The 20,147-nt window shown below is 44.6% G+C and overlaps 1 protein-coding gene across 1 annotated transcript; it reads right to left on the bottom strand.

Moving 5' to 3' along the window:
• Positions 1 to 1,326: 1,326 nt before the first annotated feature.
• Positions 1,327 to 19,833, bottom strand: SVOPL (SVOP like; the record flags this gene model as incomplete). The annotated part of the gene is made up of 15 exons (XM_083860134.1): positions 1,327 to 1,338; positions 2,234 to 2,347; positions 2,624 to 2,713; positions 8,086 to 8,167; positions 8,567 to 8,678; positions 9,224 to 9,426; positions 11,426 to 11,499; positions 13,088 to 13,216; positions 14,537 to 14,662; positions 16,057 to 16,120; positions 17,258 to 17,382; positions 17,487 to 17,558; positions 18,020 to 18,118; positions 19,128 to 19,219; positions 19,755 to 19,833. The coding sequence occupies 15 exons, from the start codon at positions 19,831 to 19,833 to the stop codon at positions 1,327 to 1,329; spliced, it is 1,473 nt and encodes a 490-aa protein (XP_083716260.1).
• Between the last annotated feature and the right edge of the window lie 314 nt (positions 19,834 to 20,147).

The following is a 20,147-nucleotide window of genomic DNA, read 5'->3' on the forward strand; positions in this document are numbered from 1 at the left end:
CTGAACTAATTGAAGGATCAGTTTTGTCTTTGATTTCTGCTCCTCTGTGTGTCCCTAGTTTGACATTTTGACCATTTCCTGCATGTTCTCTCCTGCTTTTGACTAGCTGTGTAGCCCTGGTGTGTTGCTGTCCATAGAGAGAGCATTGAAGAAACTCTGTGCCTCTCTGCTGTGTACGTGTGTAATGAGAAAAAGGCCTGGTTTTGCCTCTCACCTGCTAGCCTACCTGTCTTTGTCATAGGGTGACACTGCACACTGAAATATAGTGGATACTCCCCAAAAAATACTCACTTGTGTTTGCAGCAGGCCTTTGACATAACTTCTGATCATGTGCTGGATTTTTAGGCTGCCCAGAGTCTTGTTTGTTTGTTTGTTTGTTTGTTTGTTTGCTTGCTTGCTTGCTTTTTTATATTGCTGTTGTCATTGTTGTTTGGTTTGGTTTTTTATGGAAAGTTTTTACTATCTGGAGAGAGTTGCTTGTAAGTGATACCATCCCAGAGTACCAGAAAACAGTACAGAGAAGTTAAGGGGCAGAAAAAAATGGTAAGGGAGTCTGTTCTAGCAACATAGGATGTGATCAGTGCATGCTACAGTAGCAGAGAGTTAAAAAAATAAAGAGGCACTGCCACCACACACTTGAAGTCTTAAAGAATCCAACTTTACACTCAAGTTGTTGTCCCAGAGGAAAATGCTGAGGAGAGAAGAGTGGATGCACTCTGCATCCAGTTACTTACCTGTCTGCTGTAAACTGCTTGGAATTCTCTCTCTTTAAATAATCCACTTGAAAAAATCTGACTCACTTTTCATTTTGCAGTCTTAAATACCACCCTAACAATGATCAGAAATCATCACTGCAGTGCAGTTTGAGATCCAGATTTTACTACTTCCACACAGATCGTATTTGCACAAAAGTTGACGAAAGTACATAGTCCTTTCAGGCTGCTATGGCAGAGACTGTATCTACATAGTATTTTTCTAGTTAGTATTTTTCCTGCTCTGCCTCATTTCACCTAATGATTTTCCTTTTTTTTTTTTAATATTATGTATGCAGTGTCACTACTGATGGCACTAGAAATAAAGAGTCTTCATCTCACTTCACAGGAAGGGTAAAAAATATCTGTTTATTGAATCATAAGAAAGGAAAGGTCCTTGAGAAATGTACCATTTGTCTACACAAATTATAGCTCTTACACTGTTCAGTTACATTTTTTTTAATAATGGAAACACTATGGAGAAGCAATCAACATCAAATGCAGCTCACAGGAAGTAACAGATTCCAGGGGTTTATTTTTCTTTCCTACCCAATCCAACATCAAACATTCGCTCTCATTTTACTTGCTAAAAAGGAGGAAAGAAAAAATAATACATGAAATTAATAAAATGCACCTAAAAACCCAACAGGAATGGATACAGTGGAAAATAATGTGTTTGGACATGTCCAAAAGATCTCACTTCTGACAGGCAATCTCTGTGTTTGTAAGGATGGGTGTTTTGAAGTCTGGTTTGGATAAACTAGTTTGATCAAACATCTGCCATGGTCTATGCTGCTAAAGAGTATGGATTATTCTTAGCCTATGGGTTTGTGGCCTATGCAGGTCAGACTGCAGAGTGGTGTGACCATGCTGCTTCATGCCATGAAAATCTCTATGCTGGTACAGATGAATTTATTAGAATTACAGGACTGGTCACCACCTGCTCTAATTTAACTGGTGTGACTTGCACATGGGAGACTGATGAATTTAAACTTTCCCCCTTAACCTTTGGGCTTAGTGTTTTGGCTGATTGCTTTATAGAAAACACTGAGCACAAGGGCTTAGCTGATGGACTGATGAAAATGGGGCTCTTGCCTTGAATTTGATTAAGAAATTACTTTGGTAGTTTAGGTGCTCCATGCATCTACTGTTCTCTCTCCTTGCAGCACAGGCAGAGCAGAGCATGTGCCTGGGAAGCTGCACCTTCAAGTCAGGATTGGAGATAGGTGTAAAGAGGGTCTTGCACAAGCTAAAGCTCACACATTTACATGAGGTGGCAGCCTGGCTTGTTCTTTCACAAGAAAAAAGCTTTTGGCAACTGGGATAACAGTGCTTGAAGCTGCAGCAGCAGCACATTCTGTGAGTACCTATCAGGCTTGTGAAACGTCAGGAGAGTTGGGTTTGGTTTCTGACTGCATCATCAGCTACAAGTCCCTAACACCCTTTAGATACACAGGAGCTCCTGGAGTGGTGGTACCCACCTGCAAGGCCCTGCCCTTGGTCTCAATGGGCAGTGTGACTGCAGAAATGCCACAGATGATGCACACAGAGGAGAAGAGACACAGGGCCCCCATGAAAGAAGCATTCATAAGAACCTGCAGGCCAAAGAACTTTCAGAAAGTACCAAATACTAGTGAGCTGAACTCTGTGATGAGAGTTACTCAAAGCTACATCTGGCAAAGACCACCTGAGTACTCTGTATATGGGACTGGGAGGGAATTGATTACATCCTCCTCCTCCTCTCTGCCTTCTTTTTTTTTTTTTTTTTTTTTTTTTTTTTTTTTTTTTTTAATGAATTTCAGGGACATCTCTCTGTATTTGATGGCAATGTTCAGCACAATATTTACCAACACTATCAAACATGCTCTTACTTGTGATATAAATGGAGCCATCATTGCTCCCACACGGCACAATGACCCACTTGTCCCCATCCCCAGCGCTCGCATTGTGGTGGGATAAACCTAAAACAGGCCAGAAAGAAACTGGATTAGTGTAACAGCAATCCACAACATCTGTACTTTTCTTTTTAATTTTTTTTTTTTTTTTTTTTTTTTTAATGTTAGAGACCCATTGTGTTACCAAGGGCAGCTAGTGGGATAAGATTTAAAAAAACCCAAAAAACCCCCAAAACACAACCACAAACCCAAAACCAAAACAAACAAAAACACCAAAAAGCCTCCAGCTCCCTTAGGCCTCATTTGAACCATTACAAGTCTGTCATTTTTTGCCTCAGGTAAAGTTTTAGGGCAAGTCAGAGCTGGATGTGATTCCCCTTTGTTTAGCATTTGTATAGCACCGCTAAGAGCAGGAACTACGTCCCTTGCTTACTTGGTGCAGAAGAGGTAAGCAACTGGGAAACATAATAACGAGGACTCAAACATTAGGAGACAGGAAATTAATTTTGGACATTTTGTTAACAATGTTTTCGTCACCAATTTCGCAGAAGAAGGGTGCTGGATGCGGAGAGCGAGCGCTATGCACTTTGCTTATCCGGTACGAAAGAAACAGAGTAAGGCTACACACTTTGGCTATTTGCTACGAAAGAAGAGTAAGGCTACGCACTTTTTGCTTATTCGCTACAAGAGATAGAGCGGCGCTACGCACTTTCCTTGTTTGCTACAAAAGAAACAGTAAGGCTACGCACTTTGCTTATTTGGTACAGAGCGAGGCTACGAACTTCGCTTATTTGGTCTGAAGGAGATGGAGCGAAGCTGCGCACAGTGCTTATTTGGTACAAAGGAGTGGCTTGGGAGCAGACACACGAACTGCCTTTTTCATTAAAATGTAGACGGGTTCCAGCCGGGCCTGGGCCGGTGCCGGTTCCCCTGGACCGCTGCTGGTTCCCCGGACCGCCGCTGTGCGCCGTAGGAGCGCCGCGGCCCCCGAGAAGTGCGGGGGAAGGTTTGCTGGGTCGAGCGCTAGAACAAAAACAATGTGGAGCTCCGAGAGGCGGAGTCGGAGCTGCACAGAAAGCACGTAGGAGAGGCTTGCAACAACCAACTAACGCAACAAAAACGGAAAAAAAAAAAAAAAACCCAAAAAACAAACAACAACAACAACAAAACCCAAACCACAAGGAATTGAAGTGGCAACTTTTTTCAGTGCTTTTCCAGACGCTATAAATCTTGACATAAACAGCTTTTGTTAAGCAACTTCACTTTGTTCACAAGACGTGCAGACTAAGTTGGTCTAAAGTATTGCTGGAAGAGAACTGATAATTTGCAGATGGCTGCAGCTCTGCAGGAATAACCTGATACAGAAGGTTTACCTGGAATAAGGCGGGTTCATAAATTTAAAGTCTATTTCTTAGCTCCTTGTTAACTATGTTTTTAGCCATCCCAAGCTGCTGACCAGAAACATGCTGCTCTTCTAACATGTGGTGGGTCAGAGATGCTTTTGATATCTTAATGTTGTCCAGACATGTTCTGGGACACTTAAGAAAATTATTTGCAAAGATGAACAGATTACATTCAGTTTGATAGTGCCTCAAAACTTATGGTTGGATAGGGTGATAATATATTCCAGAGAAACAACAGACGCCTGACCTGAGTTTTATCCTAAAGAAAAAAGGGTGTACATCAAAGCAATGGATGAATGGGAATTTTCCTGATATGCTATGGAGATTAAAGAACAGAATTTTATTTTGTTTGTCATTGAAGATAAACAACATGATCTTCTGCAGATAAAGGTTTACATGACATGGTGTAATTTACTTAGTGTCAAGGCTGTGTTCAGAGTGATGTGCGTTTGTTCCATAAATATTTGCTGTGTGTTTGACAAAGGATTATAACTTGGAATTAGAAAAAGGAAAACGAATAATGTGCTAGATCTTGCAGAGAGTGATCTCATTGAGGAAGCTGTTATAGGTCACTTGTGTCTTCTTCAAAGCTCTAAGTGTGACTTGTATTGCAAATTAATAAATATGTGTCAAGACAGAGTGGAGTATGGCACAATAAGGTTACTTGGAAAAGGTTATGTCAAGCCATTGTATATATTCAGCTATTTTCTTTGCAATCCTGCTCTATTTTACAACCTAATCTGTTCCCCACTAAGATGTGCTAGAGATAAACATTGCAGATGCCTTTGTGTGCAGAAAGGAAGGGGAGAGAATTAAAGGTCTGCATGGTGTGAAGGCTCTGGGTGTCAACAGTGATGGGGCAGGGTAGGATCTGGTATCAGCCTCCATCAAAGACAGGGAAAAGCACAAGAGGACAAGACTGCTGGCCATGGTCTAAATCAAACGGGGATGCTTCCAAGAGTAGCAAGTGAGAGGACTTTTCTTTGTCTTGACTTGCTCCCTCCTACAATATTACTGGGATGAGTAAGGGAAGAATTTTCTTTTGAATAATAATAAATGGGATATTTGGGATTTGAGGTATAGCATGTGACAATGTTTACTTGTTTGAAATTTGATTTAAGCCTAGATTTCTCCCACTGAGCATACAAAAATTAAGTTTTCAAGTCAGTCATGTTTGCAAAACCATTGTTTTGTGGACCTTGTATTGTCTTTTTGGTTCAGAATATTGTATTTCATGTGTAGTTTACCAATTTAGTTGGCAGCCTTCTCAAAAGGAAAATCAGTAACACAAGTAGATTGTAACATTTACTGCAGTTAAACAAAATCAGAACTTGGTGTATGATTACTTCTTGATAGGACAGTGTGTTACAGTGCATTTTGCTAGATTTCTCTTTTCCTAACTTTGGCATATACATATTTATATACATAGCCTTAAAACTAATGCAGAGCTCAGGAACACTGAATGGTGAAAAAGCAACTTATAGTGTCTTGGAACTCAGTACAGTATATGGAAGATGTCTTAGTTGCTGCACCAACTGTAGAACAGCCCACTGTGGCAATGCCTGTAATGCAAGAGGCTTTAACAAGTTATAGTTTGTGTGTTACTCCTGGGAAAGTACAACAGCAAGCTCCCTGGAAGCATTTAGGGATGACAATCTTGGACCAAACTGTTAAACCTCAGACAGTGACTCTTCAGCACTCAATACAAACATTGAATGAATTGCAAAATTATTAAGTACAATTAATTCGATCGTACAATTAATTCGATCAAACAATTGTTGGAATTATTGAATGTGCTGCTGGCACCACTTTTTAAATCATTAAAAGGTAGTCCTTGTTGTCTTCCAGGGGCTTGTCACCAGAAGCACTTGCTACATTAAGGCAAGTAGAATTAAGAGTACAAAAGGGAAAAGCTTGGAGGGTGGTTATCTCCATACCCCTCAGTATGTATATTTTACTATCTCTGGACGATCCTGTGGGCCTCATAGTCCGATGGTGGGACAGTTAGTACAATCCTTTGCATTTCTTACAATGGGTATTTCTATCAGCACAGAAAGACAATTACCACTCACTCACTCACGTTTCTGTGGACACTTATTCTAATGCCTGTTGAGCTTCTGTACATACAGGAGAGAAGGCAAAAAAATGTGATCTTGCATTGACGTGGTGCTTTTGCAGCTTTAGGTGTACCACATATTGTCAAGGTTAATAATGGAACTAGTTATGTAGTTCAGGGCACCCAACAATTCTTATAATCTTGGGGCGTTCAACATGTTACTAGTGTTTTGCATTCTTCAACTAGTCCAGCTATTATAAGACATTTCCATTCTACGCTTAAAGCCTTTCTTAAAAAAAAAAAAAAAAAAAAAAAAAAAAAAAAAGGGGGAATGGTAAGTGAAACCCCACAGGCAAAGAGTTTGGAAAGCTGTGTTTACATTTAATCATCTTACTATTCCTCCCTCCTGTACAATGCCTATTATTCCAACACACTTTTGTTACCAAGTGACAAGTAGCCCTATTCCAGTGTGGGTTCATAATTTGTAGATGCCAGCCTGGGAGGGCCCATGGGATCTTGTTACCTAGGAACGTGGGTATGCCTGTATCTTCACAGATACTGGAGTTTGATGGGTGCCTGCACATTGCATTCCACCTCTGCTGGATAATGCCCTCAAAGCGACAAACCTGTCTGTGGCTCACCTGACTCCTTGGAATAAGCAAAGATGTGTGGGTGATGGGAACACATAGATTCTATCTTATCCTTGTGTGTTACTTTATGGAACTCTATAGTTGTTAAGGTTGTATAGTTATTGATAGAATTACATAGCTGTTGATTTTGTTAATATCCAAACATGCAGCCTTTGGCTTATTCATGTATGTTGCTATTTATATTGTCAATATTCTCTAAATGTAGGTATAAGGATTTTGATTGTCAGTAGTCCATAAGTGTAGGTATAAGGATTTTGATGAGACGTAATGTAGATTTAGGGAATGAATCAAGGTCACATAGACACATTCCAGAGCTAGTGGAACCTACATAAAAATATACTTGTACCATGTTTGCTATTTCTTTTGCAAGGGCCCTGTAGAAGGATGGTAAACATGGCATTTATTTAAAAGAAAAAGAAAGAGGAATTGTAGGCACACAGTTGTGGTGATTGGGAATGAGCCTGTGGCCAAGCCTCATCCCTAATAGGCTACAGCTGTGTAGGACAGGTGAACAATATTGAAGGTAAAGAAACATGGAATGCTGAGGTGTACCTGACCAATCACAGAAAGGTAGATAGGGTCCACAGGTGGAATTCATGTAAGATAAAGGGTATAAAAAGCTGTACTGGAGAGCGGTGTGGTGCTGATTCTTAAAGCCTTCTTTGGTGTCAGTTGTACCTTCTGTGTCAGGGAGCTACTTCTGTTTGCTATGGATCACTTTAGTCAATTAACAAGGAAATCCATTTAACTCCATACAATTGGTTTTTTTTTAAAAAAGAACAACAAAACCCCCCAACAGTTTATACTTAACTTGTGGAACTCATGGCTCCAAAGTTGTATGAAGGAAAAGCTCTTTAAAGGGTCAAAACTTTTTGCAGACAGAACATAGCAATTTCCATTAAGTGAATTGAATCATATATGTAACCCCATATACTACCACTTAACCCCATATACTACCCCTTAAATGGTGGAAAACATTTCTTTTAGTGGTAGTCTGTTTTCTCACTGTGGGGATTAGGTCAGGGAAAGATTGTGGGCTTTGGAAGACGATGGTACCCAACATCCTCAAAAATAGCGTTTTATAGGAGCGGAGCAACAGCTGGCATAATAGGGCACTCTTCTTCCATCTACTCCTGTCATCTCCAGGCTGTTTTTCTGATTCCTTCTCTGATCTTGCAGATAAAAACACTGTTGCCAAGATGCCAGAGATACATAGTTCAAGGAAGATGATTCTTAACTAGTCCATAAACTAGCAGGCAGCATTCTTGGGTATACACAAAGGGTATATGAAGCCCCCAAGCAGCTCAACATACCTCACAGAGAACCCACCTCTGCTGTGTAAATGTAGATGGTGTTGAAGTTTGCTGAAACCAGGGCACGAAGCATGAAGAGAAAGCCAACCATGCCTGCACTAGAGAGAAAGCCATGTGGAGCAGAGTTAATGTCACCCAGCAGCATCAGCAGAGATGCCAGAAAGAGAGAAAGGGGAAAAAAGTGAATGAAAAATATAAGTTCTTTCCAGTGCGTGTTGTCCCCACATTTTTTAATTCTCTGGACTGCGCTAGAAAGCAGCTTGTTGGATGCTTAGGGGAAGCAAGGCGGGCTCAGTAATACAAGTGAGCTCCTCTGCACACTACTGCATCACAGAATCTACTGACACAGCTTTGCCAGGAAAAGGAGAGCCAGTCAGAGGCTTTCCTCAGACCTACAAGAATTACTGGCCTGACACGCTGGTGACCTGAGAATACCAGAAGTCCTGCCCTCAGCACTGCATACCCTTGAACAAGACCCATAGTCTGAGCCAGAGTACCTTGAGGTGCAGATATTAAGGAGAAGAAAGAATAGAGCTGTACATCCCATGGTGATACACAGGCTTAGACGTCTTCCAAGGAGATTGATGCTGAGAATGTTCACAGGATTTACTGGAAATAAAAAGGAAAACCATAAATCATTTGATGATCTAACTGTAATAATTGTCTGCTTGACAGATTTTAAACAGTGTGACTCAAAGATACCTGTCTGCATCCCCTGTGCCTACTAAACATCCTGTAAAATGCAGAAACCATACCATTCTCTTCCTGCACCCAAAGCTTGTGATTTTCCCCTCTGCCCCTTTTTCCACCCTTTCCCTCAGATGATGAAGCCTGTGCTTCTCTGAAACTGGCTGTGCTGAGTCAGGACACCAATGTCTGCCCTGAGCCATGCAAGGAAGGCACGGCTGGGTGAGCAGCGAAGGCCTGGGTGGTTTTGCTCCCTCTAACCACAACCCAGCCAAGCACCAGGCCCTGAGGTGTGCCTCATTAGTGCCCTGCTGAGCCAGGAGCCATAGCTCATGGCCTGTATCCCAGACCTGCCAGCAGCGTGCAGTTCATGTCAGCCCCTGTCACCAAGGGCACGCACAGCTCAAACCTTTGCAGTGAGCACTGTGAGCGGGGGATGGCAGGGCAAGGATGGGGGAAGAGGTTACATGCGATCTCCCCGATGGTGCTGATGATCATGGTCTGGTAGGCAGCAGGCCCAAACAAGTGACAATGGCAGGGGCTGTGGCTCCCCTCAGAGTCATCACTGGAGTCCTGCAGTGGTGAGGCTGCAGAGGCACAGACCAGGTCCCGCTCCAGCAACTCAGCACTGGCCAAGATGACACCGTAATAAGCAAAAGCTATGCCAAGCCTGTTAGGGAGAAATGCTGCAGTGAGGTGCGGCTATGATGGGGAAGATGAGGAAACTAAAATGCAGCAGGTTTTGGGTGCCCTGGAATTTCTGCTGCTGCTTTCACCAGCTCTGCATGATGGAACCCCTTAGCCTGAGCAGAGATGTGGCTCAGGCATCCACCAGGCCACTGGTCACTTGTCCCATGGCACTCCCCTCCTACCTATGTCCAGGCACTGTTCTTTCTCAATAAAACTCACCCAGCTCATAGTTCAGCTTTGTATTTGGCTTGCATGGCCAGATTTTGATAGTAGGTGGGCACTACAGGGAGTGGCTTCTATGGGAAGCTTCTGGAACCTTCCTCCATGTCTGACAGAGCTGATGCCAGCTGAGCCCATCAGCAATACTGGTAGTGCCTTGGGGATAATATTTATTAGAACCGGGAGAAAATTGCAAGAGCAATATCAGCCAGAGAAGGAAGTGAGAACATGTGTGAAAAACATCTCTGCAAACACCCAAGTCAGTTCCAGGTGCTGGAACAGATTCCCCTGCATCCCATGGTGCAAACCCCACCCAGTGAGGCTGCTGTGCCCCTGCAGCCCATGGAGGCCGACAATGGAGCAGAGATCCACCTGCAGCTTTTGGAGATTCTCATGCCAAAACAGGTCGGTGACTGAAGGAGGCTGTGACCCCACGGGAAGCCCATGCTGGAGAAGGCTCCTGACAGGACCTGTGTGTCTGTGCAGAGAGGAGCCCATACTGGACCAGGTTTGCTGGCAGGACTTGTGACCCCCTAAGGGGACCCACACTAGAGCAGCTCATAAAGTGCTGCAGTCCATGGGAAGGACCTACACTGGAGCAATTCATAGAGGACTGTTTCCTATGGGAGGGACCCCACACTGGATAAGTAGAGGAGTGTGAATGTCCTTATCCTTTCTACCCAGGGATTTTCAAGAGGAGTTTTCATTAACCTGCCTGAGAGGCTCACATTGCACCATGGCTGACAGTGAAAAACACAGCATTGGTGGTGGCAGCCTTGTTTTGGTGTTGTTTTTTTTTTTTTTTTTTTTTTTTTTTTTTGTTTGTTTGTTTGTTTGTTTGTTTGTTTGTTTTTTGTTTGTTTTGGGGTTTTTTTTGGTCATTATCAAGTAACTCAGAATATGCCTGATCATAAGCAGGCTGAAAAATAATTTTCACTTTTTTATCTCCCTGGCAGTTTCAGAAATGAGCAGCAGAATTTGGGCCACCTGGGAAGGTAAGGAATGCTGAGGGGGGTTGGGAATGCAGACCTGAGAACATTCCAGGAACTCCTGAGACGACTAGGAGACAAAGAAAGATAAAAAACCAAAAAGATTATTCATAACACTCATAGAAGTTATGGGGAAAAAAACGTTAAAAATTCAAGGCCTGACTTCACAACATTTTAGGTTAATGGGTTCCCACAGACCTATTATTTATACATTTCCATTCCAGACAGCAAAGTCAATGAAACATGTATTACCCTTGCATACAGCTATTGGGAACACTGCATGTGAAACCTATCTCCTCAATGTACATTTCCCCCAGCGATTAGCACTGGTAATGGTGAATGTATCTCTGTCAGAGCCCTGTCTCACTGGTCCTTTGGCTGTCCTTGGGGAGAACAAATCTACCCCGAGCAGGGAAGGAGAAGCTGCAGGCACACGGCTGGTCCTGCTGCAGTCAGGTGTGGGTTCTGCCCCTTGGCTCTCCCTTGGCTCCCAGGAGAGTCCCTGTCCTGAGGAAGGACTCATGTCACCATCCTGGAATGCCCAGCCCTTTTCTGCCCAAGTTAACAGCAGCCAACAGTCAGGGTGCCTGAGGTGTGGTCTGAAACAGGACAAACCTATGGTGATCTATGTCCCTGCAGGTGCCAAGGATCTGCAGCCACCATTGGAGGCAGAGTGTTATCCTGTTAAAGGCAGAGTCAATGGGAGACTTCTGCTCCCGGTACACTGTCAACCAGGAGAATGAGCTAATAAGCAAGAGAAAAAAAAATTACCATATGATCCATATTTGCAAAGTGGTTCTGAGGTATTTGGAGTGGATGAGATCATTGAATCTTCCCCTTCTTTCCTGAAAATCATACAATAGAAATAGAAGTTTCTATAAAGGCATCTTTTATACAGGAGCAAGTGTTCTGTGAGAGCAGTTGGCACTCTGGGCCCTCGTGTGCTCCTCTTGTCCCCAGGCTGCTTGTGGCACAGACAGAGTCACAGATGGTGCAACACAGCACGCACCAAACCTCCAGAGAGCAAAGCCCCACTGCCCAAAAGATACCCACAAGGAAGTTGCACTGCAAAGGATGGAGGAGGAGAGAAGAGAACAAAACATCCTGAGTTCCCCTGGCCCCAAAGGACCTCCAAGATCTGAGCAGTCTAGTCCCATTGTGACTGTGATGGTGCCAGAGGTGGCCCTGGTTGTTGTTGGGGGGCCAGCATTGCTGGGGCTTCTCTCAGCTCCCACTGCCCCATGTGCTGTTCTGCCTGTGAAGCAAACTTCCGGACACCTACATCTTTCTGGGAGGCCTGAAGTGCCAGTGAGCAGAGACTGGCAGGCACTGGGGGCCCTGCCTGGCCTGCTGCTCCCCAGGATCCCACCACCGAGGGGAGACAAGTTCACAGGGATGGTGTGCGTTGACTTTATTTTTATTTTCCTCATCATTGGTTAAGTCTGACAGAGGGCAAAACTAAAAAAAGCCCTTCTCACATCCAATGTGGTCCATTACATAAATTCAATTAAATTACAGGGAAGCTTTAATCCTAATTAATTCCAATACAATAGCACCATCTTGCATGAATTGCTAAGAACAATACTTGATGCCCATGGGATTGAATATGCAGGAAAAAGAGCTGGGGAAAGGATTTATAAGAGCTGGATAATTCTGAGGCCCTGAACAGTGGATTTGTCTAATCTTCCAGTGTTGGGGGTCAAAGGAGCCACCTAAGTCCTCCCACCCATCAGTCAGCAGGGCCCAGACTGGGGGAGACGGGGAGAAGTCTGAAGGGAGACTGCCCCTCTGCAGCACCCACACGTATTTTTGGGCATTTCAGTCCAGCAGCAACCCTCTCCTGAGCTGCTCAGCTGCTTACAGGTAGGGCTTTCTGTGAAATGGTCTCTCCTGCTTTGACTCTCTTCTGCTGGTCTGTGGCTCCACACTCAGGGATCTGGGGTCCTGGGACACAGTGGACAAGCCAGGCCAGGGGCTGGGAGAAGCCTCTGGGTTGACCTCATGGCAGGAACCATTGCAGCCTGCGCAGTCACAGCCCTGAGACAGACCTCAAGGGACAGTTCCCAGATCTCATGGCAGAGGAAACACCTCTGCAGGATGGGCAATAAGGAATAGCATGCTTTGCCAGGAGCCCTTTTTGTGGCACAGGAAACAAATATTTTCTTAGCCCAATATTTTTCTGAGCAAACACAAACTGAGGAGAAAAAAAAAAAAAAGGCAGAAAACTCCATTCCATTTTGAAGGCCAAGATTACTGTTTCTCCAAAAGAAAACCGACATCTTCATCATCCCTTTCTGCAGTTGTTTGGAAAAGAGCTAGGCAAGGAGGACGAGAGAGGCAGAGCAAGATGTGGTTGACCGTCCTGCTCCCTCCCTGAAGCCTAAATGCTGGCAGCCCTGCCTGGGATGGGTGGGCTGGACAGCCTCCACTTACCTTGGCAGGCTCCCTCAGCTGCCCCTCTGGCATGGCCACCCCATTCATGCTGGCTATCCTCTGCAGCGTGACCAGTGCAGCCCCTGTGTTCCCCGTGGACACGTTGTACCGTGCCGACTCTGGGATGAACTGGAAGCAGAGCAGGAAGCCTTTCTGCACCTCTCTTCTCCTGCTCACAGCTTCACATCACGCCCAGGAGCCTGCTCAGGTTGGCACAAGGCACTCCATGAGCTGGAGCAGCCTTTTGCCTGTACTTCTCCCCAGCCATGCCCTGGGATACCCCATGTGCCCCAGCCCCCCATTCCCCATGTTGGGGGGCTCACCCTGCCCAACAAACCCATTTGTTGGTACAGCTCCCAGGGTCTGCCACAAAGCCATCTGTGTCAAGTGCTTATGAAAGGTGAAAGCCAAAGACACAGGTTTAACAAAAGCAATCCTGAATTAATTGACATTTTAAAATGAGATTACTTGCTCAAGCAAAAGTCTTGGAAGGCACAACAAGGCTGTTTTAATAAAAAGGAAGAAGGGGTTGAAATATAACTCATCACTAGCATTTGTTCTCTTTCCAAAATAAAATACTTTTTAAATTAAATGGTGGCTCTATTAAATTATAAAAAATTACATCTGTTTCACTCAGATATGAATTAAAGACTCCCTTTTTAACGGTCTTTTTTTTTTCCCTGGATTACAAACTTTTGCTATCCAATTTTTCTGGCAAAAATAATCAGGGAAACTAAACATTCAGGTTATATGAGTGTATGCTCACAGCAACATTACATTTCCCTGCCCAGGTAGCAGATGGACTTGTGCATTCACTCAGCTGCAGGAAGAGTTTTTACATCTATATAGCCTCCACCAGCCGCAGCTCAGCACTGCAGTGCCCATGAGCACTGTAAGCAGGGATTTTCCACTTCACCCTCCACAAATTAGATGGTTCTCATTTCCAAGGCTTTTTTTTTCTGAAGCAGAAGGAAACCTGGGGAAGCTGTGGTTTACCCTGACACTCTGTGAACCATTTACTGAGGCTACTTTCCTAAGACCTAGAAAATGGAAAGACTGAAGGGCATGTGCTATGCCCAGCATTAGACTGAAGATATTATTTGTCTTTTTTTTCACACACTATCTAGCCTGTCTTCCTCTTGGTGCCTGGCCTGTCATCACAATCCCTGGGTACTGCTGGCAGCCTGGACACTGGAACCTGGGCTGCTGGAAGATGGAGCAGATGAGTAAAGCCAAGCCATCACCAGCAAGGTAGCATCTCCCCAGCAGTTGGTCTGCAGCCCCACCAGGACTTCAGGACCTTACCAAGCCGCTGTATGAGAGGACTGAAGAGGAGAAAGGAGGACACAAGAAGAACCCTAGGATGAAGGGGGTGGGGGGAGATGGTGCCAGGGGAGACATCAGGGCAGTGGCAGTACAGCAGGGACTGGGGAGTGGAGATCTTCCTACCTTGAACACCAGGATAAGGAGGATGCCAGGGTTGGAGGCAATTCTGATCAACCACCGCCAGCTAATGGTTGAGTTCACCACTGATGCCAGGCCAATGATTAACAAGGATCCTGCCAACCAAAACACCTTTTCAAGGGAAAGAAAGGGGTTAGAACATGAACACATGACAATGATTTGTTTATTTTCTTCTCTTCTGGTCCAGTTCTGTGGATGGAGGGGAAATTGTGCTAGGTAAAGCTGAGGTTCAACTGAGCCATCCTGTGGCTGTCTAAGAAGCTGGGCTTGGGTGGCAGGAAAGACGGAAAGACAAGAGTTTGGGGAGGGACAGCAAAGGTAGTCTTAATTAGCTACAGATAAAACCCAGCAGTTTTCTGTGGGTACAGTTGTACTTAAAGCCACTGCTTTTGTCTTTCCAGTCACTTCTCTGCTAATGCTCATGCCCATGCATTTTCCCGTTCTCTAGGTCTCTTCAGGGAAGCAGCAGATTTGCAAGCTCAGAAGGCAAAATCAGGCCAGATTTCCACTGCTGAAAGTTGGTGGCTTTTCAGTGGACGCAATGCCAAGCTATACTAACAGAGAATCTGGCCTCTGATCTGCAAGTACATTCCTTTCTGATGTTCACTTGTTGCCATTAGGAGATACATCCCTTTCCAGGGAACCACCCAAAGGAGTTCAGCCAACACAAATCACAAAAGCTGCAGCAAGTTCATGAATAGCCTGTGGATAGAAATAACAAATTTCTGGGGAGAAATACAAGATTGTTCTTCCATAAATCTTTGTGTTTCTGATGATGCTTTGGTAATGATCCTCTGGAATCAAGGAGGCTGCAGTGAAAAGCAAATTGTCCCTGGCACGAAGCGTTTAGTTCAGCAGAGGGATGAATTTGTGCATTCAGAGGTGTCACCACTGATCATCTGTACCTTCAGCAACTGCCCACTGCAGAAGTCTGCAGTCAGAAATGACCCAGCAAGTGGGCGCAGCCCTCCCAGCACATGTCAGGACAAATTTGGGACTATCTGTACTAACCCTCTGCTGTGCAAAGCCCCTGGTAGAACCTAAGCAGGGAGAGGAGTAGATTAGGACCTGCGAGTCACTGCATAAACCACTTGTTATTTCTGGGCATGCAAAAAGGGGGGATACATGTCAGCTGTGTCAGGGATGGGCTGGGAATGCTGCTAGCTCCAGTGCCTGCCAGTCCATCAGCACTGCCCCCATTAGACCAGGCAGCCCCATTGTCGATAAGATAACAAGAGGCCGGATGTCAGCCATCACTCAAAGTCCCTATACAGTGTTTGGAGCATCAAATCATTTGAGAAGATATTGCCTCTCTCCTGTGTATGTCTTTAATAACACAGATGCCACACTCTGAGATGCAGGAGGCAGCAGACACTCGCTCAGACCCAGAAAAGGGTGATTTGTCTGGGAGAAGTGCTGATGCTGGAGACTTGGCTTCCAAACTCCAGTGGGACAAATCTTCTGGGACTTGGAGCTAGAAGAAATAGTGATGTGCTCACTTTTACCTGAGACAAGGGCAACATGTATCCCCGGTATTTGGTGGGCAAAAATTCCGTTTTTATGATAAGTCTAGACAAAAAAAAAACCAAAACCAAAAACAAAAACAAAAAAAAAAAACACCCAAAAACAAAAACAAACAAACAAAAAAAAAAACACAAAAAAAAAAAAAAAAAAAAAAAAAGAAACAGAAATAGAGCTGCAATGAGAATTTCCATACAATCAAGTAACAGTTCAGCTCAACTTGTAAAATTAATACCTTCCTCCTCCACCTTGAGCACTAGAGACAAAGAATCCCTGTCCAACATATCTCCCACTCCAGCACCAATTAACCTGGGGAGGGTGCTCATGGCACAGGCATCTCTCGAGGTCCCCAGTATGAATTGTGTTTCCTTAGCTGGACAGAGAGAGAGATGGGAAGACATCCTCAGTAGCTCCTTCTATCTCAGCCACTGAAATGTTTTATAAAATGTTCAATTTTCTTCCACCCTCATGAAGGTCATGAGCAGGCTCCATGGCCAGGAAATGGGGGCCCTCCTGTGAGGGAGGCAGTGCCAGCAGCTCAGCAGATGTATGACTGAGGCACAGGTGCCTTCTTCTCCCAATAGCACCTCTATCCTCCATGTCCTTTCCCTCAGCAAAGGACTTTTGAGTTAATGTGACAAGTTTGGGGCTTTCCTTTATGGGCAGCAACCATGTTTTGAGGAACCATGGAAGGCAATGAAATGTTTCATTTGTTTCCATAGGAGAGTCAACAAAAAAAAAAAAATTTTTTCCAGACTCCTAGTAAAGTGGTTGTTAATATTGTGAATTTTTCCTCTCCACATCCTCCTTTCTGCCCCAACAAGACAAAAATTTCATTTCAGTGGGAATGTTTTACATAGTTCAAAAGGAGCTTTCTACTTAAGCAGAATTGTTGTGACTTTTTCCTTTTTTTTAAAGGGGGAAGCAGCCTTTACTCATCTGTTACCTGTGTAATTGCTTTTATATGTGCTTAATAATCCCTCTGTCACCAGTTTAATGTAAACCAGCTGCCCCCTCTATTCCAGGCCTCAGGAGCCCTTGGGAACTGCAAATTAGGTCAATTGACTAGGATTTAGTGAAATTACAGGATAGCTTTTTGTTTCAAGGCGATGTGGGAATTTCGCCACCTTTCCCCTTCCAGCCCCTCCTCTGCCATCTCTGGGAAGGTGGCTTGCACAGCCTTACCCTTGTGCGTGGCCCGACACGCCACCTCCTACCATGGCCCGCAGGAACACAAACCAGATGTAGGATGGGGCAAACGAGGTCAGCAGGGAGAAATAGGCTGCCCAGAGGAAGGAGAGCAGCAGGATCTGCAAAAGGGCAAGAATTAGGGTCATTAAAGCACAGGCTTGGCCAGGCATGTGGCTCCTGTGGAGCACAGGAAAAGGATGTGTGGCTCCCGGCAGTCACTCACCTTCCAGCGGCCATACCTGTCGGCCAGGAGCCCAAGCACTATGCTGAACACCATGTAGCCAAAAAACACCATCTGAGGGGAATTGAAACACAGCTGTGGAGGGCCATTCCCAGCTACATGGGGCAGCTCTGCTCTTTGAGCTGAGCTGTGGGTGAGACGTGTGTTCATGGGCTACCAGGATGAACTACAGTGCCCAGAACCACAAGCAAGCAGCTTTCAGGAGATGGCTTCCTTTGTGTTGGCACTCATTGCTGCAACCCTCAAAGCTGGGAGTGGATGGCAAGATTTTCAAAATAAGGATGTGGAAGTGGGGATTTGCTTTGGCTTTGGCATTACTTGCTCTGGGCATGGACATCTGCTCTCATCAGCTTCATTTCTGATGTGTACAGTTGTGGCACTGTTCTTGTCCCTATAAGGAGGCCCTATGAATTTCTTTGGTTCACTGAGAAATGTGCTTTCCAAAACCTGTGGTGGTGCCCATGACTATGACCACATCATGGATGACCTGTCTGGGGAAAACATGAGTCACTCACTGTTGTCACTAAAGCCACCTGCCAGTCTTGGAGCTGCCACTCGCATTGGATGAGAGGGGACACAACAGCTATCAGCATGATCTCCATGGCTTCAACCACCTTTGGGAACAAGTGTGTACATTAGCAAGAAGGAAACCACAAGAAGCCCACAGGCAAAACCCTCTCAGTCCTACAAGGCCTGCCACCATGTCAAAATAGTCCTGTGAAGCCATGGTGCCTCCACAGTGTTCTGAGCCTTTAGCCTGACCTGGAAGATCTTTGTGACAGGGAGAGGAGGAAAGAAAGGTCCACCTAGAAACCAGGTACAGTTACACTGTATATCTGTGAAGTTTGGAAAGAGTCATCCTTGGCAGAGAAGACTTTTACCCTAATGTGTTAGTAGAAGATCTTCAACAATCTCTGGAAACCAAGCTGCTTGGTTGGGTACCTAACCCAATGGATGCTGTTGGTTCAGGCAACTCACATGAACTCTCAAAACTGTTTTTGGTTAAAAACATCATTGGTCCATTGGCTATTTGCCCCAGCAGCTGTCTTCAGTTAGGAATGAGTTGACTGTTTACACACAGCTTCAGACTTTTTCACCTCAGCTGCAGCAATCTTTATGGATAGACCCTCATTACATCTTTACCCCAGCCTAGCCTCTAGCTTTTGCCCAAGTTCCCAAACCAGATACACAGTTAACCCAAGACCATGAAAGTTAGGAGACTTTTCAAGTAGCCAAGGGTGAGAAGATGCCAGGCCTTCTGAGCCAGGTTGCGCAGGATTTGGGTGCCATGGGGATGACATGAAAAATTCCATTGTGAGGCTGAACCTAACCTTCAGTTACTAACTGAAGACATGCCCTGACAGTGCTCCAGAACAGGGGCCAAACCATAACACTCTGGGCCAACCTACTCAGCTTTGCCCTGAAATAGGTCTGATATCAATGAGGCCAAAATCTACTTTTATTAATGGTGAAAATAGCAGAAATCCTACTTGAGAAAGTATGTAATGGAAAAAATAGGAAAAAAATGGGCTGCCAGCAGTGCTTATGGTTCTTATTGCATGGTAATGAGAAAAATGTGAAGAAAGCTTTTTTAGGCCAGCGTAGATGGTGGCAGATACCTACCCCAGTGCTGCCCATTATGAGGAAAAGCATGATATGGAACCTCCCAAACCCAATGGTTTCTACAGCTTCTTCCACTGTAAATGTCTTCTGGCCTAAACATGAAAAGAAAATTAAGACACAAAAAGTGTCAGCAGTCAGATTGTACCTCGTCTTCATAAAAAATATTTTTCATGCTACTGTGGGACTACACCAGGAAAAAGCCTGAAAACATCTACCAGTGGTATGTCCACTGACCAGCCCCTGGATGTCCTGGTGGCACAACAGGGGCTTGCTGAAACAGCAAACAGTGCAAACCGACTAGGATAGCCTTGTACAATTTTAAATGCTTTTGAAAAAGAGTGAAATTTTAAAAATTATCCCAAGTAAATGAATCCTCAAATTACCAATATAATAAAATGTTTACACAAAGCCTGAGAGGCCCGAGAAAAGCCAAGCCAGCCAGCTCTTCCCACTGCCACAGGCAGCAGTCACCAGCCAGGTAGGTGTGGTGGGAGGGGAGCATAGGATGCTGATGTTGTAACTCCATGTACAGAGGTTTTAAGTAGCTGGAGTGGCACAACTGAGGATCCTCCCTCTAGCTGAGCTAAACAAGGACCCAAATTTCTAGTCCTGTCAATACAAACCCACCTTTTGGTGGTGCTTTTCTCTCTGCATGAATTTCCTCCAAGCCAATAGCATTTTCTGCCTCTTTTGGTGCAGTGACCATCTCAGCTCCTGCTGGGACCCACTGTCACTGTGGGCAAGGCTAGGAGTTACCTGTGAAACTTCACAACAGTCACAAAATCACCTGAGCAAGAGAACAGCAAAGCAGTTTCTCACACTGGAGTGGAAATATTCAGATACAGTGAAATATGAATTTGTTTCATGCAGCTACTGGAATCCCTTCCCATTAGGGTTTTGGTAAAAAAAAATGTAGAAACATCACAGAGTAGGTTAGTTGAACTGAGAGACATCAGTCATCACATCTTGGCACAAAACATGGCTGTTTTTATGGAAAGTCCAGGGATTGCCTTAGGGAAG

Source organism: Zosterops lateralis (genome assembly GCF_965231275.1).
Source record: "Zosterops lateralis genome assembly, chromosome: 4".
In the NCBI taxonomy this organism is placed as follows: Eukaryota; Metazoa; Chordata; class Aves; order Passeriformes; family Zosteropidae; genus Zosterops; species Zosterops lateralis.